This window comes from Varanus komodoensis, unplaced genomic scaffold (assembly GCF_004798865.1).
Source record: "Varanus komodoensis strain SLA01 unplaced genomic scaffold, ASM479886v1 scaffold26, whole genome shotgun sequence".
Taxonomy (NCBI): Eukaryota; Metazoa; Chordata; class Lepidosauria; order Squamata; family Varanidae; genus Varanus; species Varanus komodoensis.
Genome location: NW_025335684.1, coordinates 1,349,693 through 1,368,019, shown reverse-complemented (window position 1 = coordinate 1,368,019; position 18,327 = coordinate 1,349,693). Strand labels below are relative to the sequence as shown.

At 56.3% G+C, this 18,327-nt stretch overlaps 1 protein-coding gene across 1 annotated transcript in view; it reads right to left on the bottom strand.

The window, feature by feature from the left end:
- The window catches only part of CACNA1H (calcium voltage-gated channel subunit alpha1 H), a 183,665-nt gene that overhangs the window by 74,052 nt on the left and 91,286 nt on the right, over positions 1-18,327 (bottom strand). The window contains exons 3-4 of the mRNA XM_044433645.1: positions 4,340-4,451; positions 883-1,016 (exon numbers count right to left, since the gene is read on the bottom strand). Coding sequence (XP_044289580.1) covers positions 883-1,016; positions 4,340-4,451 — 246 coding nt within the window. The remainder of the gene's footprint in view (positions 1-882; positions 1,017-4,339; positions 4,452-18,327) is intronic.

The following is an 18,327-nucleotide window of genomic DNA, read 5'->3' as shown; positions in this document are numbered from 1 at the left end:
TCATGAGCATGTCTTGGCTCCATTCGCTGCTCTTGGCTCCAGGTTCGCACAGAGAGTTTGAATCATTTTGTGGAAGCCGCACACAAAACTCTGCTTTTGACTGACAGGTCAGAAACGGCCTGAAAGTCCACTGAGCTCAAACGGAACAGGGTTTCTGGGGTCCCCCATCCCTGGTGCTTGTGCTTTCTTGGACACTGCCCTTCATTTCTCATTCACGGGCCTCTTGTCTATTTGAACAGCTGGCTCAGGCGAACAAAAGGGACCGATTCTAGAAAGATGCGTGTGAGTTCCACAACTTCCCACCCCGTATCAGAGACCAGCCTCTTCCGGGGGGCCCTGAGCATTCTGCACGTTCTAATTTCCAACACGGCGCTGCACTGAGGGTTGCCCCCGTCAGGTAACAGACCAGGTCAAAATTAAAAAGCACAGCAGAAAGCTGCTTCTCCCGTGCTTCCCCTTTCTGTGGGTGCTTTTGCAAAACAAGCAGGTGACATGCTGGGAAGAACCCTCTTCAGAATTGCCCCATGTGGAGGAAGGTCTGGGTTTTAGGGTGGCCGCGTGTCCCTTTTTTACAGAGCAGTGTACTCTATTGGAAAGTGTCCTCTGTTTAAAGGGCCACCTTGTCCTGTCCCGGTTTAGAGGTAACAATCCTAAGGCAGCTGGCACTGGGCCGTGGACTGAGCAGGTCCCCAACCTCTGTTTTCCTCACCTGGGTACCTTCCATTGGTGTTGGACTACAACTCCCAGCATGCCCCAGCACACCCTCCTCGACACACACGCATGCGCGCGCACACACACACACACACACACACACACACACACACGGATGAGATTGTCGCCTCTGGGACGCACGGCCGATGGATGGGCGCCTCGCCTACTGACCCAGCAATGACGATGAAGAAGTCCAGGCGGTTCCAGGTGTCACCCAGGTAACACTTCTGCCCGAAGATTCCCAGGGCGACCATCTTGATGACCATCTCCACAGCGAAGAAGGCGAAGATGAAGTGATCGAACGCCTGGGTGAAAAAGAAGAACGGCCGTCGAGTTTTGCTCTTGCGTGCCGCTAAAGAACCGTTTTGAGGAAGACAACAGGAGCCCGCCCAGGTCTGTTCCGGGTGGTCTGAGGAGCCAAAACCTCTCGGAAGGTTTTCTATTTCTAGGGGAGAAAAGCGAATTCGGCACAACTAACAATTCAGCAAAATTTCAGCGTTTTTGACGGCTGGACTGTTTGCAAGGTAGTGTTTTAAAACCTGGACACATGCAGCAAATGGAAAAACAGCGTGGCTGCAGAGCCTTCGGGCATGTCTTCCCCGACCCCAGAGGAGCTGCCCGCAGTCTCAGCCTTGCTGGCCGCCACGGTCGCAGGGCAGGCTGGCTGGCTGGCAAGATGCCCCTCGTGGCAAAGCCCCCGTCTAGTCTGACCCCTCTGCGAAGCCCCTGGGCTTTGTGTCAGTGCGAATATGGGGGCCAGAAAAGAGAGAACGGGATGCTGCTGTTGCTATGACTAACAGCAACTTAAGCCCTGAATCCAATATCGGCAGTTCTCATAAGTGCTCATTGGGTCTAAAAGTGGACGGTCTTTTGGGGTCGCTGCTGTTACTGGCACTAATTGTTGGTGATTTTCAGCACTTGCGGGCATTTGCAGCCATTAAAGGCCAGTTTGTCTCGTCATCCTCTCCTCCTCAGCCCACACGGCACCAGGCCTGGTTTTGCAAGCTGCCCCTGGATCCTCCGGACGGTGGTAGCCCAGGTGTTTCTGGCGAGGAGGCTCCGGAGTGAGGTTTGGAGGGCTGCCGCCCAAGATGCGTGTACACAGAACGGTGCGGACAAGAGCCAGTGGTGCTAAACTGCGCTGCAGGTGAGGCGGAGGACTGCGGAAACAGAGCAGGGAATTGAGAAAAAATTGCTTCACGCTGTATCAGAACGAAGCACTTTTTGCCTGGCTGCAGGAATTGGCAACTCTGGAAGCCACCCGGGGAGCTGGAGGAGTTTAGGCCAAGCACTGAGGTCACATACTTTATCCTTTCCGAGACACATAGCCGAAAAGCCTCTCGGAATGGCACATTCCCGAGATAAACTGAGCGGACAGACAGTGTTTCGGCTCCGAGGCTCCTGGAAACATCTGGCTAGCCCCTTCAGGGACAGGACGCTAGTCAAAATGAACTCTTCTAATGGAACCTCTGTGTTTGGAAAGGAGACTAGACACGGGCCGTGCAAAGCGAGAACAGCTGTTTGCATGCTCTGGTTCTGTCTTGTGTGTCCTCGTTCCCGTACTTGCTGGGGGATCTTGTTTGCTTGTGCTGGAGACGGCGCGCTGAACCGAGCGGGCTGGATCCGCAGATGGTTCCAGCCGGAGCCTTCTTTGCGTGTGTGTATGGACAAAGGCATTAAACCTTAAGCCTTGTTATTGAACAGCAAGGCAATAACATTAACAGGCCTAATTCAATAGCTTCACACTTTCATTTTCCTAAGCACTGTAAATCCCACGGCAGCCATAACAGGGATGTGGGATCGAGGCTGGAATGTAATGGCCGGCCGAAAGCCAGAGGCAAGCAAGCAGCCATCTCATGGAGGTCAGAGGGAATAATCTAAACGGAGAGCTGCTGAGGTTTTCTGAGGTTGCACGGCGGCCAGGAGGGCTTTTGCAGAAATGTGTTTGCACAGAAGGGAGGCTCCGAAGGGGAGGGAACTGCTCCGCCCACAAGAGAAGACCCAGAATGATGGTGGGGGAGAGAAGTGCACCGTGGTTTGATTGTGTGGAGCACTTTTCTAAATCTGCAGGTCTGTGCCTGTTCTGTACAGAAACGACTGGCGAGAGATGTCCCCCCAGGCCCAGGGCTCGGAGTTCTTCGTGCTTAAAGAGCCGGGCTTCCTTGTCAGAGCTGCTGCCCCTTGCTTTGGAAAGGCTGATCCTCTTCAACAGCTCTGTGGCCGGCACCCAGTCCTGGCTGAATCGTGGTTCTCCCCACGCCGGGGAATGCGGTGCCTCTTACGTTGGGCTGGTGGAGAAGGGCGAGGGCTTCGTTTCCGCGCATTTAGAAAAACTGTTGCCACAGGGCCTTCCTTTCTGGGGGAGAAAGAACGCGAGGCGCCAGCGGTTCAGACGTGGGGGACAGCGCAGTGGGCAGATCTGCTCATTGGAACCGAGCTTCCTCCAAACCTCTGGGAAGATACCCTGGGCGCATGCCAGCTCCGCGACTGGCAGGATTCGGAGGGGATCGGAGTCCGTGGCTCAGAGCGAGCCCCTAAGCTTGCCGGATAAGAACAAGCTGAAGAGTTCAAGGCCTCGCCAGCTCCCCGGGGACAACGCTCTGCGCTGCATTACGAGCAGAGCTAGCAGGGGGTGGCCGGCTGCCCTGGGGGGAGGCCGTGTGGCATGGGATCTCCAGCGGAAGGCCAGCCATCCTCCCCCCTGAGATGGAAAGAGCTCCTGGAGGTGGGGAAAAGCCTCGCTGAAAATGCTCCAGGCTCAGGGACGCGCCTTACAAGACGTCTCGGCCCAGGAAAGGGGAGAAGGGCAGGCTGGTGTTGGAAGGAAGCGGGGGAGCACGGCAGCCTCAGGGGGAGGGTGCCAGCGGGGCAGGGGTGGCCGCGAGAGGTTGGGGGAGAGTGACGCTCCTTCCACGAGGCCCGCCCGGTGCCCCCAGGCCCCCAGAAGTGGTGGCGAGACTCTGGGTCACCCACGCCTCAGTCAGATCCGGCCAGCCGGCTCTGAGCAGCCTTTCAGCATCTCGTGGGCGGGAGTATGTCTCCCACACGACCAGTGATGCCAACAGTTGTGTGGGGTTAGGAGAAACTCAAAGAGCCGTTGGGGGTTAAACCAACGGAGTCCGGCCTTGGTCTAGCCAGCCCAATATTGCCAGCTCTGACCGGCAGCAGTGGCTCTCCTGGGTCCCAGGCAGGATGACTTCCTAGCCCTACTTGGAGGTGGAGAAGGGGACCTCCTGCATGGCCAGCTGGGGCACTGCCACCAACTCACGGCTCCTCTCCTCCCAGGAACGCGAGGGCCCTGCGTGGCATTTCCCTCGTCTTTTTCTGGGGAAACGTCCTGGCTTTTCTCGGGCTGCAGCGGCCCCCCAACACTGCCGCCAGGGAGGACCCCCAGGGCAGACCCCCCATCAGGCTGCCACTTTACCCCATGCGGTGCGGGGCAAAGGTCGCCCACGGGGCGGTGGAAGATGGGCCACCGCCTGCACCATGCAGGGAGACGAGCAAGGCAGTTGCGGAGAGTGGAGAGAGCAAGGGGGATGCGACGCCCCCAAATGGTGGGGCTGAGGTTCCGGTTGCCCCCATCACCTTGCGACACAGGGAGGGAGGGAGCGGGAGGGGGGCCTCTTACCTCCAAGATGGTGCACCTCTCGGACTGGCACTGGGTGTCTTGGCAGGGCTGGAACATGCCGAGCGTGACGCAGTTCAGCAGGATGACCAGCATGCTGACGTGCTCAAACCAGGTGGGGCCGAGCGTCAAGGAAGCCAACTCGGCTGGCGGGCCGCGAGCGCGAGCGGAGCAAGGTGGCGGAGCCCCGGGGTGGGGCGGGCGCGTCAAGCGGCCCGTGCTGCCGGCCTGGAAACCCAGGCGCCGCCGGGGAGCCCGCCCCAGCCTGCAGAAGCCGGGGGCAGGAGGAACTGGTGCTCCCCTGGCCTCGGAGAACCGCCTCTCCAGCGCCAGGGCCCCCGCATCTCCTGCCTCCGCCCCGGTTGGGCTTGCGAGGCGAAGAGCTGCGGCGGGAGTCGCGCCAAGCAGAATGCTTTCGAAGGCCCGGCGTTTTCCGGCAAGGGGCGAAGACCGCAGCCTAGCATTCACACAGGCGGCGATGGCCCCTTCAGCCATCGAATCGAGAGCAGAAATAATTCCCGCTCCCACAGACACGCGGTTTGATTTCCTTCCCCATTCTGTGTATTTTTAGCAAGTTTGACAGCAGAAGAGGCAACTCATCTTACTCTGTGCTTAATTACCTAAATCTGTAACCAGCTCCGCAGCACAATCAAGGTAACAGGATGCCGTCTGCAGCCGTCGGTAGACGGAGGAGAAAGGGAAAGCAGACCAAATCTCTGTGGGAGATATTCCAAATCCCCCCTTCCCCAGACGTGTGCCCTCCGGATTTGTTAACCTGCCAACTCCCATGATCCAGGAAATCTGGAGGGTTCCCACTTGAAGAGGGCTGCTGAGAGAGATGGAGGTTGTGGAGCTGATCGCTCGGACCACTAGCCATTCCCCGCTGCTTTGGAACGGCTGGGGTGGCGCAGGAGCCGGGGCGGCCACACCAGTCCCATCCGTTGGCAACCTTTCAGGAAAATGCTGCGTGCGGCTGCAAATGGCCGAGCAGCTTCAGGCGACACGTGTGACGCGCAGCCAGTGGGGAGGGTCGGCTGGAGCGACCGTGGGGGCCCCTGTAAGCCTCCCCCCACCGGTGGCATTTGACCACGGAGGGATGGGGTGCGTGGCAGGTGGGAGAAGGTTAACCACATGTTCGTTCTCTGCCCGTCCTTGAGAGAAAGCAGTCCCAAGCGAGGCTTGCTAAATGCTCGGAGCAGCAGGGAGGAGAATAAGGAAAAATAACTTAAAGTGGAATTCCCAGTAGCAGTTTGCATTAAATTATGCAGGAGTGCTAGTTAAGATAGAGAGAGAGAAAGAGAGAGACGGGGAGGGAGGGAAAGACAGACATCAGATGAATTAACTGCCATTTTGGATGGCGGGGAGAAAAAACGGAAAAGCAGCAGCAGCCTGGGTCATGTGGAGCAAAGTGGTGACATTCTGGGAACAGCTTCCAGGGAAATGTTTATAAGGAAACAAATCTCATGAAAAACATACCATTTTTCACTGTAGAAATACTGTCCCCCCCACCCCAGAAACAAAACAAAACAAAACAAAAGACAAATGCAAAATCTCAACATAGAAGCTAACTAAAGAAACCGCCAGAGAAAGCTTCGTGGCAGGGGCCTCTTCCGTCCCTGTGGAGCCATGGGGCCACTTTGGGGAGCCGGCAGCCACGGAGTGGAAGGGGCAGGACAGGCCAAGTCGTCTGAGGGGGGGCAGAGTTCAGGTTCGTGAGATCAGCTTGCTTTTCCGTTCGAGTGCCGGGCCCTATTCAGCAGAGACAAGGGAACGTCTGTTCCAGTTTCTCTCCATGTCTCATCCTCCCCGTCTTGAGTCTGGCTGGGCCTGAACTCTGCGTTCAAAGGCAAACGAGCACACAAACACCACAGCACTGCAAGAAAACGAGCCAGTCTGTTTGTGTCCCTTGCTCCCAGTGCTGACTTGTGTACGCTCTTGCGCCTGCCAGCAATTTTCCAAATACGTTGCAGTTTTCTGTGTTGTTTCCTCAGATGTGTACAGACTGGCAAGCCTTCTGATGTCCCCGCAGCACGGGGCAAATCCGGATGCATCATCTCGCACCGTGGTTTCACCTGCGTGAACACGCACAGCGGGGGCTCAGCGACAATTTGCTTTCAGTACCCCAGCCGGGGCTTGCCTGCACGCAACCGCGGCACACAGGATCCCCGTCCTATCCGGCCTGCTGCCTGTCTTCGCCTCAGCAGCCTAATCCAGGGGGGAAAAAGTCTTTTTCTTGCCCCTGTCTGAAACCACTGCGAGCGGCTGAAATGCCCAGTGCCCACTTCTGGTTGTCCTACAACCACCCTTCATGCTAACAGATAGCAGTGCTGTAAATAAGATGCACGAAGGGGGTAGAAATCACACACTGCCATGAAACAGCCCAAAAAGTCACGATAAAGACCAACTGCCGGCAGAAAAGGCGAGCCGAGATCAGCTTGGAGGCTCTGAACTGGGGAGGCTGGACCTGCTTCTGACTCGGCCTTAGTCCAGTTCCAGAGATCCTCTTGGGGCACCCACATGGCCTGGCTGGGGGACCAGAGGCAAGCCGGGAGAGACCCCACGGCCCAGGAGAGACGGGGCGCCTCGTCCTGCTCGCGTGGCAGGAAGGAATGCTCTGTGCACGAGTAGCTTCCGCGCCTTCAATCGCCGCGCAAAGGCGTTCGGAAAGAAGCACGTTGGAAGGGGCCTCGGGAACCGGGTGGCTCAGAAAAAGGACGTGTTGCAGGGAGGTCCATCCATCTTGCTCAATAATTGCATTCCTGCTGTCTGTTAAAGGACGAGGCGGGGATGACGCCCGGCCCAAACCCATCTCAGCGCAACTTGCGCAACGGACTAGCTTCCAGGCGGGGGGCTGGGGAGCAGATAAGTCTGACAAATGCGCCGCATTTCCAGCAGCATAAACAACATGCCTTTGTCCTGTGATAGATTTGGTGATTTGTGTGTGTGTGGAAGAACATTATGGGCTGCTTTAAAATGCCTGTTGTTACTGGCACCTGACCAGGGGACCACTCTGGAATAATTAATGGAGGACGGCGGGGGGGGGGGGGGGGTGGACAATGAGAAATGCTTTATCTGTGGGTCAGTTCTGGCCAGGTTTGCGGCCTGAACTCCCCCCCCAGCCTGCCTTGAATGGGGGAAATGAAAAGCTGCTTATGGCGGAGCTGTCCATCGTTTTTGCCGTAGGACTGGAGTCAGAGCTGGAGCGCTTCCCAACGAGAAGCAGCTTATTCTCCGTCGGGACAGCGAGAGGCGGCTTTCCACTGCCCAGTCGGCATCTCCGTCTAAGTAGCACAGAACTTTCTCTGGTGCATTACTCATATGCCACTTGATAAAATAAAACCCCCAAGCAGAGCTGATGTTTGTGGATGATGGGAGCTGTAGCCCAGCCAGGTCTAGGGGGTGACAGCCACTGCCCTGTCCCGGACAGCTTTGACGGGATCCTGCGATTTCTTGGGGGAAATGGCGGCTAGTCATCATGGCTCTGTGCTTACTATTCTCACGGTCACTACACCGCTTTTGCAATGGCCTTATTTCCTCTTCTGAGGAACCCAAAATGGCCGGCAGGGTCCTCCTTCTTATCCTCACAACAACCCTGCAAGGTAGGTTAGGGTGAGAGTGAGACCGCCTGCCCCAATGTCATTCGGGGGCTCCGTGGCCACGTGGGGACCACTCACTTCTCCAGAGTCAGAGGCAGTACGCCTCTCGGGCCCGAATTCTGAAGGTCCGAGGCGGAACGGCTTTGCGTCGGCGTGTGCGTAGCTCCGCGCCCTCGGCTGGTGTTCCCGGCTGCAAAACGCCACAGCTGGCAGCCCAGAGCAGAGTTATGCCTGGCCGGCGAATCCAGGGGTGCAAGGGAGCAACTGAACCCTCACTCCTGCTGTGGGCCAGCGAGAATTTGTGGGCCGTCTGCAAGCCTGGAGGTCCAGACATACCCACTCGGGTGCCGCAAACGGAGGTCACACAAGCCCACCCGGGCCCGGAAGTCACCCCCTCTGCTTTTGGAACCCCCGAGGCGACCCAGGAGCGGGGAGAGCAAAACTCCATCTGGATTCAAGTCCAAGCACACATTTCTAGGGATGGGAAAAAATGGGAGCAGATTGCACTAAAATGCAATCTGGATTTTGCACATTGGAACCATTATATTAGCGATCCTTCAAAATGTGCTCATCCCCAAATGTTGCAATGGCGTTTGCCAGTGTGTGTGGGGGGATGTATATATTGGAGAAAAGAGCAATACCAATGTTTGTTTCACCCAATACATGCATTTTTGAATATTGTATATATTTTCCCCCAAGCAATTTTCTTAGCAGGATAGCTTTGCAACCTTATATTCATGAATATATGCATTCCTATATCCACTCTCCTGTAGCCTACATGTTTATGTAAGCGTTTTTATTGGAGGAGTGTCAGTTTCAAAGGTTATCTGAGTTTTACTTCATGTATTGGTTCGAAAGGAGGGAAGTTCCCATCAAGGTACAAAACATCACTAATTTACATAGCTTACTTGCGAGCACCCCTTAAAAAGAAACCAGAGCTGAATGGGACAAACATGCTTTATCGGAACACAAAGACTGTGATTCTTTTGCTCCAGACTCCACGGGGAAGACGTTCCAGTGTCGTGGGGCCGCCACAGAAAAGACCCTGCCCCTCGTCCTGCCAGCCTTGCCCCTCTGGGTGGACTGGCTGAATTCGGTCCCTTCTCTCTGTCGGTTCCCACCTGAAGCCGCAACTTTCTTCGTCTTGCTGGGAAGCTTCTAATTCCAAGTCAACTCTGTTTTCTCCTACCTCGGTTTTTTTAACGGTCTTTGGGAGCTGTGGCCAAAAACCGCATTTCGGCTGCAATCAGTCAATAGCCACTGAGGACTTCGCAAGCATAAGCTGAAGCGAAAGTTGGTTGCCGTTCCTGCTACAGGAGATTAACTCTCTACCAGGGCAGCAAAAGACGCATAATCTCTCCCCCCGCCCACCCTGGCCTTTTCTGTTTTTTTGTCTGTCTCTGCAGGAATATTCACTTCCAATATGCTGCTCTTTGCTCATGGAAGGGCACACCGGAACCTGATCCGCCGAGGTACGAGCCGGTCCGTGAGGGGGGGGGTCTGTCTCCCCCCTCCGGGTGAGCTGGGCTTGTTGCTTTCTCGAAGGATGCTTAATGCATCCTGAACCGTAGCAAGCAGGCACTTAAAATTCAAATTGCAACCGAATTTGAAATTCTAAGCTATGAATTAGCTTAGAAGACAGCTGCTAAGTCCTTCCCTGCCCCTCCGCCCACACTTTATAGAGCCAGGGCAGCACGGCAGCCATGCAAGCTGGGGATGATGGGAGTTCCAGTCCAACACATCTGGAGGGGCGGCAGCATGCAGGCTGCACTTGCCCCGGCCTCATCGTTGCGGCTAATTTGCCCCCGTGACGGTGGGAGGAATGGGAAGAAACGCGCTTTTGCTTTGCAACAGAATCACGGGCCCTTTTCCTTCGCTGAGGCCACGGAGCACTCGGTGGACTCCGGACTGTGGGGAGGGCTGAGCCCCGGAACCCAGGAAGGGGATACATGGGAGGAAAGGCGATGTTCTGACTTGCTATTGCCTCCTCGACGGCTGTTTGCCTCAGCGGCTCAGTCAGGGCAGTCTGCCTCCCTTCGGCTTTGCTTGCTGGCTCATCGGTTGAACCCCCGGCATCCCAGGAAGGCCTGCAAGAGGATCCGCGGTGGCTTCGGTGCTGGTGAAGGACCCTGGCTCTGTATCGTGCCCTCTCCTGTTAAAGCGGGCATGCTTTTCACCCTAACCCAAACCCGAGCCCTTAATTGGACAGGGTGCATGCCGAGACGCCGACACGCTGAAGGACTCTGGGTGTCACGGGGGGTCCATGCGCCTTCCACCCATTCTCGGCGCAGCAACAACCCCGAGGCGGGCGCAGCCATCCCCAAGCAGCTGCCCACGCAAGAAACTTCGGGGAAAGCGATGCAGGCCCATCGCGAGAGGGAGGGCTCTGGATTGAGGGGAACCGTACCAACCGAAGGCCGTCATTCCCCCGGATTCCACGAAACAGATGCGTGGAGGATGCTGCCAGGGGCTGGGCCATCACGAGCGAACGAGGGACTTCAAGAGCAGACTCTGCGGTGGTGTGAGCCCGGGGATCTCAGCAACTTCCACGGGGGCTCCCCGCATCCCGCCCCTGCTGCAGCTCGGGAGCGCGAGATGACTCAGTGCCTTGGACTGACTGGTCGTAATGATGGGATCGGTTTCCGCCAAAGGCAAGAGAGCTTGCAATTACATTGATTGTCACAATTTGTCACCGGCGCAAACTAGGTCAACGTTTACACTCTGGAACGCATCCCCGGATCCAAGCAGCCGGGCTCCCGCTTTGCACTCATGCGCCGATGCACGGACCCCTTTCCCCGCCCGGCGTGGCTCGACTTAATGCGCTGGTTTGCTGCCCCAGCAGAGAACATGCGCCTGCGGAGCCACACAAGCTCCCGGCAAGGTCTGGAGACTCTGGAGGGGTACAGTGTGCACTCATTGCATTTTTCGGGGTGCAGCCGCTTTTCCCCAGAGCAGAGACTCTGGGAAAGCCCCGTGGCAAAGAGGCGCACGGTATGGCCACCAGCCCAAATGCGCTTCTCCCGTTTCTGGATCCACACGAGCAACACAAAGCGTTGTGAGGAACGCAAGCAGACCTGCCCCGAGTACCACTCCAACGACCTGCGCAGTCAGAGCCACCCCATAGCAGCAAGTGCCCTGACCCGTGGGTCGCGCGGGCCTGGCGTCTCTGCCACAGCCCCCCAGCGTCTCTGGCAGGAAGGGCTTGCTCAGACTTGCTGGCTCAGAGATCTTACACTGGGGTCGCCCCCCGCTAACAGGAGGGGAAATTCTACCTCGGAGATGCCCTCTTTCCGCTTGCATTACAATCACGCACGCAGTTAAATGGAAAACCTAATTTTCTCCATCTTTCATTAGGATGTCAGTTGGGGGATGGACGGAGGTCGAAGGCCCCCACTCTCAAGGTGGCGGCTTCAGGGGAGCAGAGGGTCTGCTCAGCCCTCCACCCCATTGCCAGAAGACGAGGCGAGATTTACGGACGCTTGACAAATTTGCGAATCACACTACAAGCTCAACCCATCCTCACCTCCTGCACAAATGTGCAGATCAAAGCTGGGTTTTGTATTTTGCATGTGCTCCAATGCAGTTCTCAGCTCAGAATGACCAGCCAGCATGGCCCCGGAAACTCTGGTTTGGAGAGGAAATCCGTTTCAAGGCAGGCTTTTGGCAAGTTTCCTCCAGTGACGCTTCCTCAAGGAAAGCGGAGCCTGCCGTGGTTGGTGCCACATGGAGACCCCTAATATGACCCAGAGGCAGTGCTGCGAAGGACGCACCAGGAGGAGGACACAACCCGCCCCCCCCCCCCCCAGAAAGACTTCCCTGCTCCCTCCCAGTTTAGCTGCAATTGCAGCATCAAAATCTATGGGGAACCAGCCCTGTCGCATTGCAAAGGATTCTGGGCCGCCTGGTTTTGCATGGGCAATTAGATTCATCAGCTTTACAAAAGGCCTGTTCTTGGCAGAGAGGCAAACGGCCAAGCGGCTCTTTGTTCTGGCACATGTCAACACAGCTGCCGGCGCACTTGCGGCCTCCTCGCTGGCGGGCCCGTGCGATGGGCCGGGCACCAAAGCTCGGCAGTGCACCGCTGCCTGGAGGTGGACCAGAGGGAGAACTTCCCTGACCAGGCCCCCCGCCCCCGCCCCAAGTGCCACTGCCGGTGACCAATCACGGCACGTCGGAGCACAATGCTGGCTGGCAGCCCCTTCGGGGATGGGGGATCACGGCAGCACAGAACAGTGGAGACAGCAGGGGCCAGAGGGCCCTGGGTCCAATCCCCTGCTCAGCGCGGGACTCCAAGTGAAACCTCCCTTTTGGAGGGCCGCATCTTGAATGCCTCCAGCGCGGGAGAGCCCACCCCCTCCCTGGGTCTTTCGAACTTGTCTGCATCCCTTCTCAGCTTCTCTGCACCGTTCTCAACCTGTGGTGCCCAGAACGGGACACGGGCCTCCAGATGAGGCCCAACCAGTTCTGCATAAAGGAGAGCCGGCTCTTCACGGGACTTGGAAGTGACACTCCGATCCAAGCAGCCTGAAATGGCCTCTGCTCTTCTTGCAGCCCCGACTCATGGGCTGACTCGCCCTCAGCTTGGGATCGGCAGCAATTCCAAGACCCGCCTCACTTGCAATATTCTTGCCCCAGGCATTCCCCGCCCCGCAACCGTGCATTTGGTTTCCTTCCCCCCGCCCCCAGCTGCAGAATTTGTCACTTGTCCCTACTGAATTCCATCCTGTTATTTCCAGCCTCTCAAGATCACCTTGAATCTTCTTTCTGTCTTCCAGGGGATTAGCTATCCCACCCAGTTTTGTGTCAGCTGCAGATCTGATCATTGCTCCCCGTCTCCTCATCCAAGTCATGAATGAAAATGGCGAAGAGCACGGGCCCGGACCTGAACCCTGTGGTACCCACTCCCTGAAGTTGCGACTCCCAGTTGCAACTCTCCACTCCCCGAGTGAAGGACCACGAGGTCTCTTGATGGAGCTCAGCAGCACCGTGTATACACAGTTTCACCAGCACACGCAAATTTCAGTCTTCTGAGTTATTTCCTAAGCCCCCGGGAGCCTCTGCTGGAATGCTTCATCTACTTCCAATCCTTGAGATGACAGAGGTTAAAAATCTATATCCTATTTCTGAAGTTCCACCCACCCACACGCACACCCCAGGCCTACCCTTTTTGGCATCCTAGACAGATGGGCGAGGGTGTGTGGGGAGGCTGGCAGTCTCCCATTTTGCAGAGAAATATTCTGCAGATCAGTCAGGAAATAAAAAGGCTATAATGATCCGCTCTTGAACTTGCAGATTTTGAATCTGCTTCTGGCTGGATGTTCAAAGAGAAGGTTGTTGGTTGTTGGTTTTTGGGGAGTTTTTGATGGAGAGGGAAGAGGTTTTCCTAGTGGAATTTAAACTCTGGCAACCCAGAAGGAGGAAATTAGGGGGGGCCAATCCTAAAGCGTCGTCATGGTTTGGGCCAGCCCATCTGGCCGCTCCCACGTCCTCTTTGTTCTCTGTTTTTCCAAGAGGGAATTACTGCACTGAGCAAATTCACACCTTGCCATGAACTGAAATCCATCAGCTTTAAACGTAATGGCAGACGCCGGGGGAACTGAGCGGCTAAGAAATAAGACAGACGAAGCAAATGCACTAGACAAATTTGTGATTGCATTTTACCGGGCGCAGAAATTAACCTGCAAGAGCCTGGCACGAGAGCGCTGCTCTGCCACTCGGAGAGTAAGCAGCGCAGAGCAAGGACGTGGCACCCGTCTTCCTGAGGTTGTTTCCATGCGCAAATGTGGGGAGGTGTCAGGGCTGGGACCCAAAGTGGGTCGCAAAGGGAAGGGGTGTCACTCTGGGGCTCCACACTGACTAGGCCAAATGGGGGGGGTGCAGGGGGCTCCAGATACGCAGATGACCAGTGCATCTTCACGCCCTTCCTGTGTGAACGGACAAAGGGCTATCCCCGCAGGTTTGCTGGCTGCTTGAAGGGCCGAGGGGACCTGCCGCTGTCAGCCCGTCCCGAGACTCCGACAAGGGAGGGAGGGTCTAGTAAGGTTTTAAATAAATAAATAGAAATAAATAAATAAATTGCTGGCTGCTGAGAAGCTTTGCTTTGCTATCCCTCTCCCTCAACAAACGAGGAGCTGGATCTGAGAGCAACAGGACTGGCGGTTTCTCCCAACACTTCTTGGGAAGGCCAGGCAGCCATTCCAGCCTCGTGGATTTCAGCACCTTGGACAGCCAGCGGCGGAGGCGGCGGATCCCCCTCTCCCACCCTTCGTTCCACGGTGCTTAAAACCAATCAAAGCGGATGGGAAAGCTAAAAAGGGGGCAATTCCGAGTTGCCCTTCTGCTCCCAGAGCAGTTCTTTTCCCTGTTGTCGACGGCTTGGTCCTTCGTTTGGTTTATGGCACTTGGTTGATGCAAAACTTTTTTAGACTGCCCCTTAGCCTGGCCTGGGGACAGTTTAACAAGAAGACAAAATAGAATGAAGCACAGCATCCTAATGAAAATCGACTGTCCCGGAATCTATAAGGACAAAGGGCCGTTTATACAGAAATATTCTGAATGAGTGACTGAGTAGGACCCCCCGCCCCGGCCCGGCCAGGGTGGAACTGGGGTTGTCGTGAGGGACCAGCTTCCTAAACGGCCGACGCACCGCCACCATGAAATGCCGAGTTAAAAACACTGAAACTGAAACATGCTAGCTTGCCCATTTATCACTCTTCACAGGCTAGGCCTCAAAATGACTCTCCCTGCCAGAATTCTAGGATGCAGCAGGGACCACAAAACCGAACTATTAACCTAAAAGCTGCACTTCCACCGTGAGGTTGCCTCATCCAAGCTAGAAAAAGCAAGGAATTTCAAAAGAGCAACAACATGGTTATCAAGTATTAACTGCCACAGCATGTCAGCTATCAAACACTGTCAAATGCAAACACTGAAATATTAAATATCAAATTCCCTGCAGAACAAGACTTGGGAGCAGATCAGTTGGATTGCTGCTCTCACAGCCGCTGCACCTGAAGTCCGGCAGTGCTCCATGGAGGATTCAGGCGCTTGAGGGACTCCCCCCACGCCAACTCAGGAGGGAGTCCTTGAAATGCCCCTCTATACCCCTTCCCATCATCCCCGTCCTTGGAGGATCGCTCCTTTGCAGTCCTCCTGCGCACAGCTGTGCGGTGAACGGCTTTTCTGGGAGGGGCAGACCCTGCTGGCCTTCATGAGTGTTTTGATGCCTTCAGCCCTTTGCTGAGACAACTTCTCCCTATGGCTCAGCTGGCCGAGTGTCCTAGGGGCTGTCCAGGGCCCTCACTCTGGCTCACCAGCATCCGGTGTGATTTCACCAGATTTATCTTGGTCTGACCTGCTTTACTTCAGTTTGCCTGAGTCTAATGTCCTGCAAGTTGACCGACAACCGACCCATCTTGTGGTAACCTGATCAACTTCAGTGCGACTTACCAATCTGAACCTGACTTATCCCAGCTTGAACCAGCTCAGCTCGGCTCCCCTCTTCCCTTACGGGCACCTCCCCCTGTCAGAAGAGGCTATTGGAGCCATTCGGCCTGCTTCACCGTCCAGCCTCCGCCCTGGGCCCATTTCTGTGGGTTTCTCTCCTTTCCAGTCGGCCGTGTCTCTTGGTCGCTGCGAGGCAGGGGCTGCTTTGACCAGACAGGTCGTCCTTCCGCACAGCTTCACCCCCTCCTGCCCTTGCTGGGAAACAGGAACAGACCTGGCTCTCCTCTCGGTCCAGCCAGGACTCTGAAAGCTATTCCTAACTAATGTCTTCTTCATGCTTGGGTGGAAAAACAGTTAGGTGGACACTGAGATGCCGCGAGGTTCCATTACTGAAGCACGAAACCTCCACAGGGGAGGCTATTATAAGGCTATTCTTCTAGCGCGACGACTTGCCCAGCCTTGCCGAGAAGAGGCAAAAGACGGCACTGCCTCAGAGCAGAAGAAAGGGGCGCTGCTAGTTTCGAAGGCTTCAGAGGAGGACCGGCTGTTCGCGGGACTTGCTAAATGCGGCGAATCTTTGCTGCTTTTCCAGAGGGAGCCATGTGAGCGAAACCAAAACAAAGCGAAATGTGAGAAACAGAGCATGAGATGAGAACCGCACCCCGGAAACAAGAAAGAAGCGGAACCACCACAAAATAGGACCCCCCAGCTAAGACCTGCGGGAGCCCTTGTCCTCTGCACAGGTGAGCGATCCTCCTTTTTGGAGGAAAGAAAAAGGATTGGTGTCTTCATTGCACAAGCATTAAGTTGTGCCACCATCTGCTGAATTGGGTTTATCTGTTATTAGCATTTATACACCACTGTAACAGCTCTCAAGGAGCTCTCAAGCTGCGTACAACAGTTTAAACAACAAAAGCAAGGTTTAAAGCTCTGTTAAGCGGCAGATGTATTTGCATCCTTCCTGAAGACCAAGACACGGGCCTTGAAGAAGTGCCTTCGACATTTTGGGAGCGACGCAGGAGAAAGGCCTTGTGTGCAGACCTGAGGAACCCCGGGCAGGTGCGTGGCGTTTCAAGAGGTGCGTTTCTGCTTTGCGCGGGGCTGCCGGGGGGCTGTTCAAATACCCGAAGGAGCTTGCTGGGCTGAAGCTGCGCTCGGGGAACCGAACTGAGTGGCAACCTCCTGCAAATGAGCCACGCCAGCGCTGCACGTTTGTGCCCGTGCGTTTGCACGTTTTTGCACAAGAGCCATGGAGTGCGGGGACAGGCGAGCGGATGGCACCCCGCGGAGGTGGCCATCGCCCTTCCTCTCAGAGAGCCCACGGCTGGTAATGAGGGCAAGCAGCTTAAATTTCTAACGACGCAAGGGTGGCATATTCTATTTCACGCCAAAGCTTCCCTTTCATTGCATTTTCTCCGGCGAGGATGTGGTATCGATCGGGATGGCGCCGCTTTCCAGGAAGCATAATCGGGGCTCGGACTCCGATCTGTCCCTAAATTACGGTCCGGTTCGAACGAGGAGGGGAGCCAAGTGCCTCTCTGCCGAGGGGCTGTGGCGCGCTGCTCTCGCACCCCTCCCAAGAGGCGACTCTCCCTGGCTGGCCGCTGGAGCTTTGCCGACACGAGTTACCGGATTTCACAGGGGGGGTTCCCCGCAACCTGGCTCCACCCAGCCATTTTAGATGACAGTTGCCTGGGGGTGATGGGAATTGCAGTCCCACACACCTGCTTTGGGGGAGGCTGTTCTATCCCCCTCACCCTCATTTTGCATTTTTGTGCCGCTTTTCCGCCACTTGCAAGGAAGCCTCGGCTGGGCAGGTGGAAGGCCCGGGTTTGACCCTAGCATCTCCAGGCAGGGCTGGGAAACAACTGCATCCTGCAGGACCCGAGAGCCCCGCCAGTGCCACCCCCCCGGGGCTGGGAGGATGCTGGCTTGGTGGAACGCAGCTTCCTGTGCTGCTCAAAGGGAAGGCCAGATGGGGATCCCTGCGGCAGAGGACAGCTGGAGACGGAGGGAGGGGGGCACCGGCACTCACGGCGGGGGGCTGGCTTTCTCATTCAGGCTGCAGAGAGCCAAGCGGTCCGTCCCCACAGCACTGCTTGCCCTCCCCGTTTTCAAGTAGCCACCCAGAAGCTGACCTCCCGTTTGGAAGGAGCAGCCCAGACAATCAGCACTAGCTGAAGCTGAATGCCAAGCTGATTTGGGGCTGGAGGCGGGGAAGGGAAGCAGCCAGGAGTGGGAACGGCCCAACTCCCCAGCCAAGGCCTGCGCATGAAACCTGGAGCGGCTTGAATGTCGATCTGATGAACTGAGGCAATTATTGCTTTCTTTAACGGGGGATGTTTAAGCAGCTTTTGATTCGGGGGCAGTTTAACTCGAGGCTCTAAATGAGCTCCAATTGAACTGGCTCTTATGATCAAATGCTGATTTTCTGCTTGCTTTAAATAACTCCGGCCCCCATCATGCGCAGCACGGGGCGTTTCTGCACCGCGGTCGTCAGCGAGGCCAGGGAGCTGGAGAGGCCTATACCACACGTCACTGCCACTGTTCCCACAAGCATCCAGCTGCTCTTGATCCATGACCTGAAATCCGGCTCGCGGTACATGCAACCATGTTTGCACTCCCCCGCGCATCGCATCACATCGCATCGCCTCGCCACAGATATTGTTGCCTCAGCCTTCTCCTCCTCGGCTTGCCTGCCTTGCTGCACCTGTTGGATCTCTGCCTGTAGACCTCAGCCCTGGTGGCCAGATCCACCCTATGGCATCCCAGTCTGGAACCCCCTTCCCCAACCACCCGGCGCCGTTCTTGGGCTCTCTTGGCCTCCCCCGCTTTGCTTTGGCCTTGCCCAGCGCTGGATTGAGCCCCTCGAGAGCCCTGGATTTGGCCCCTACGCTGGCAGGTGTCCCCCGCATGGCGTTCGTTGCCGGCCCAGCCCCCCCTTCAGGT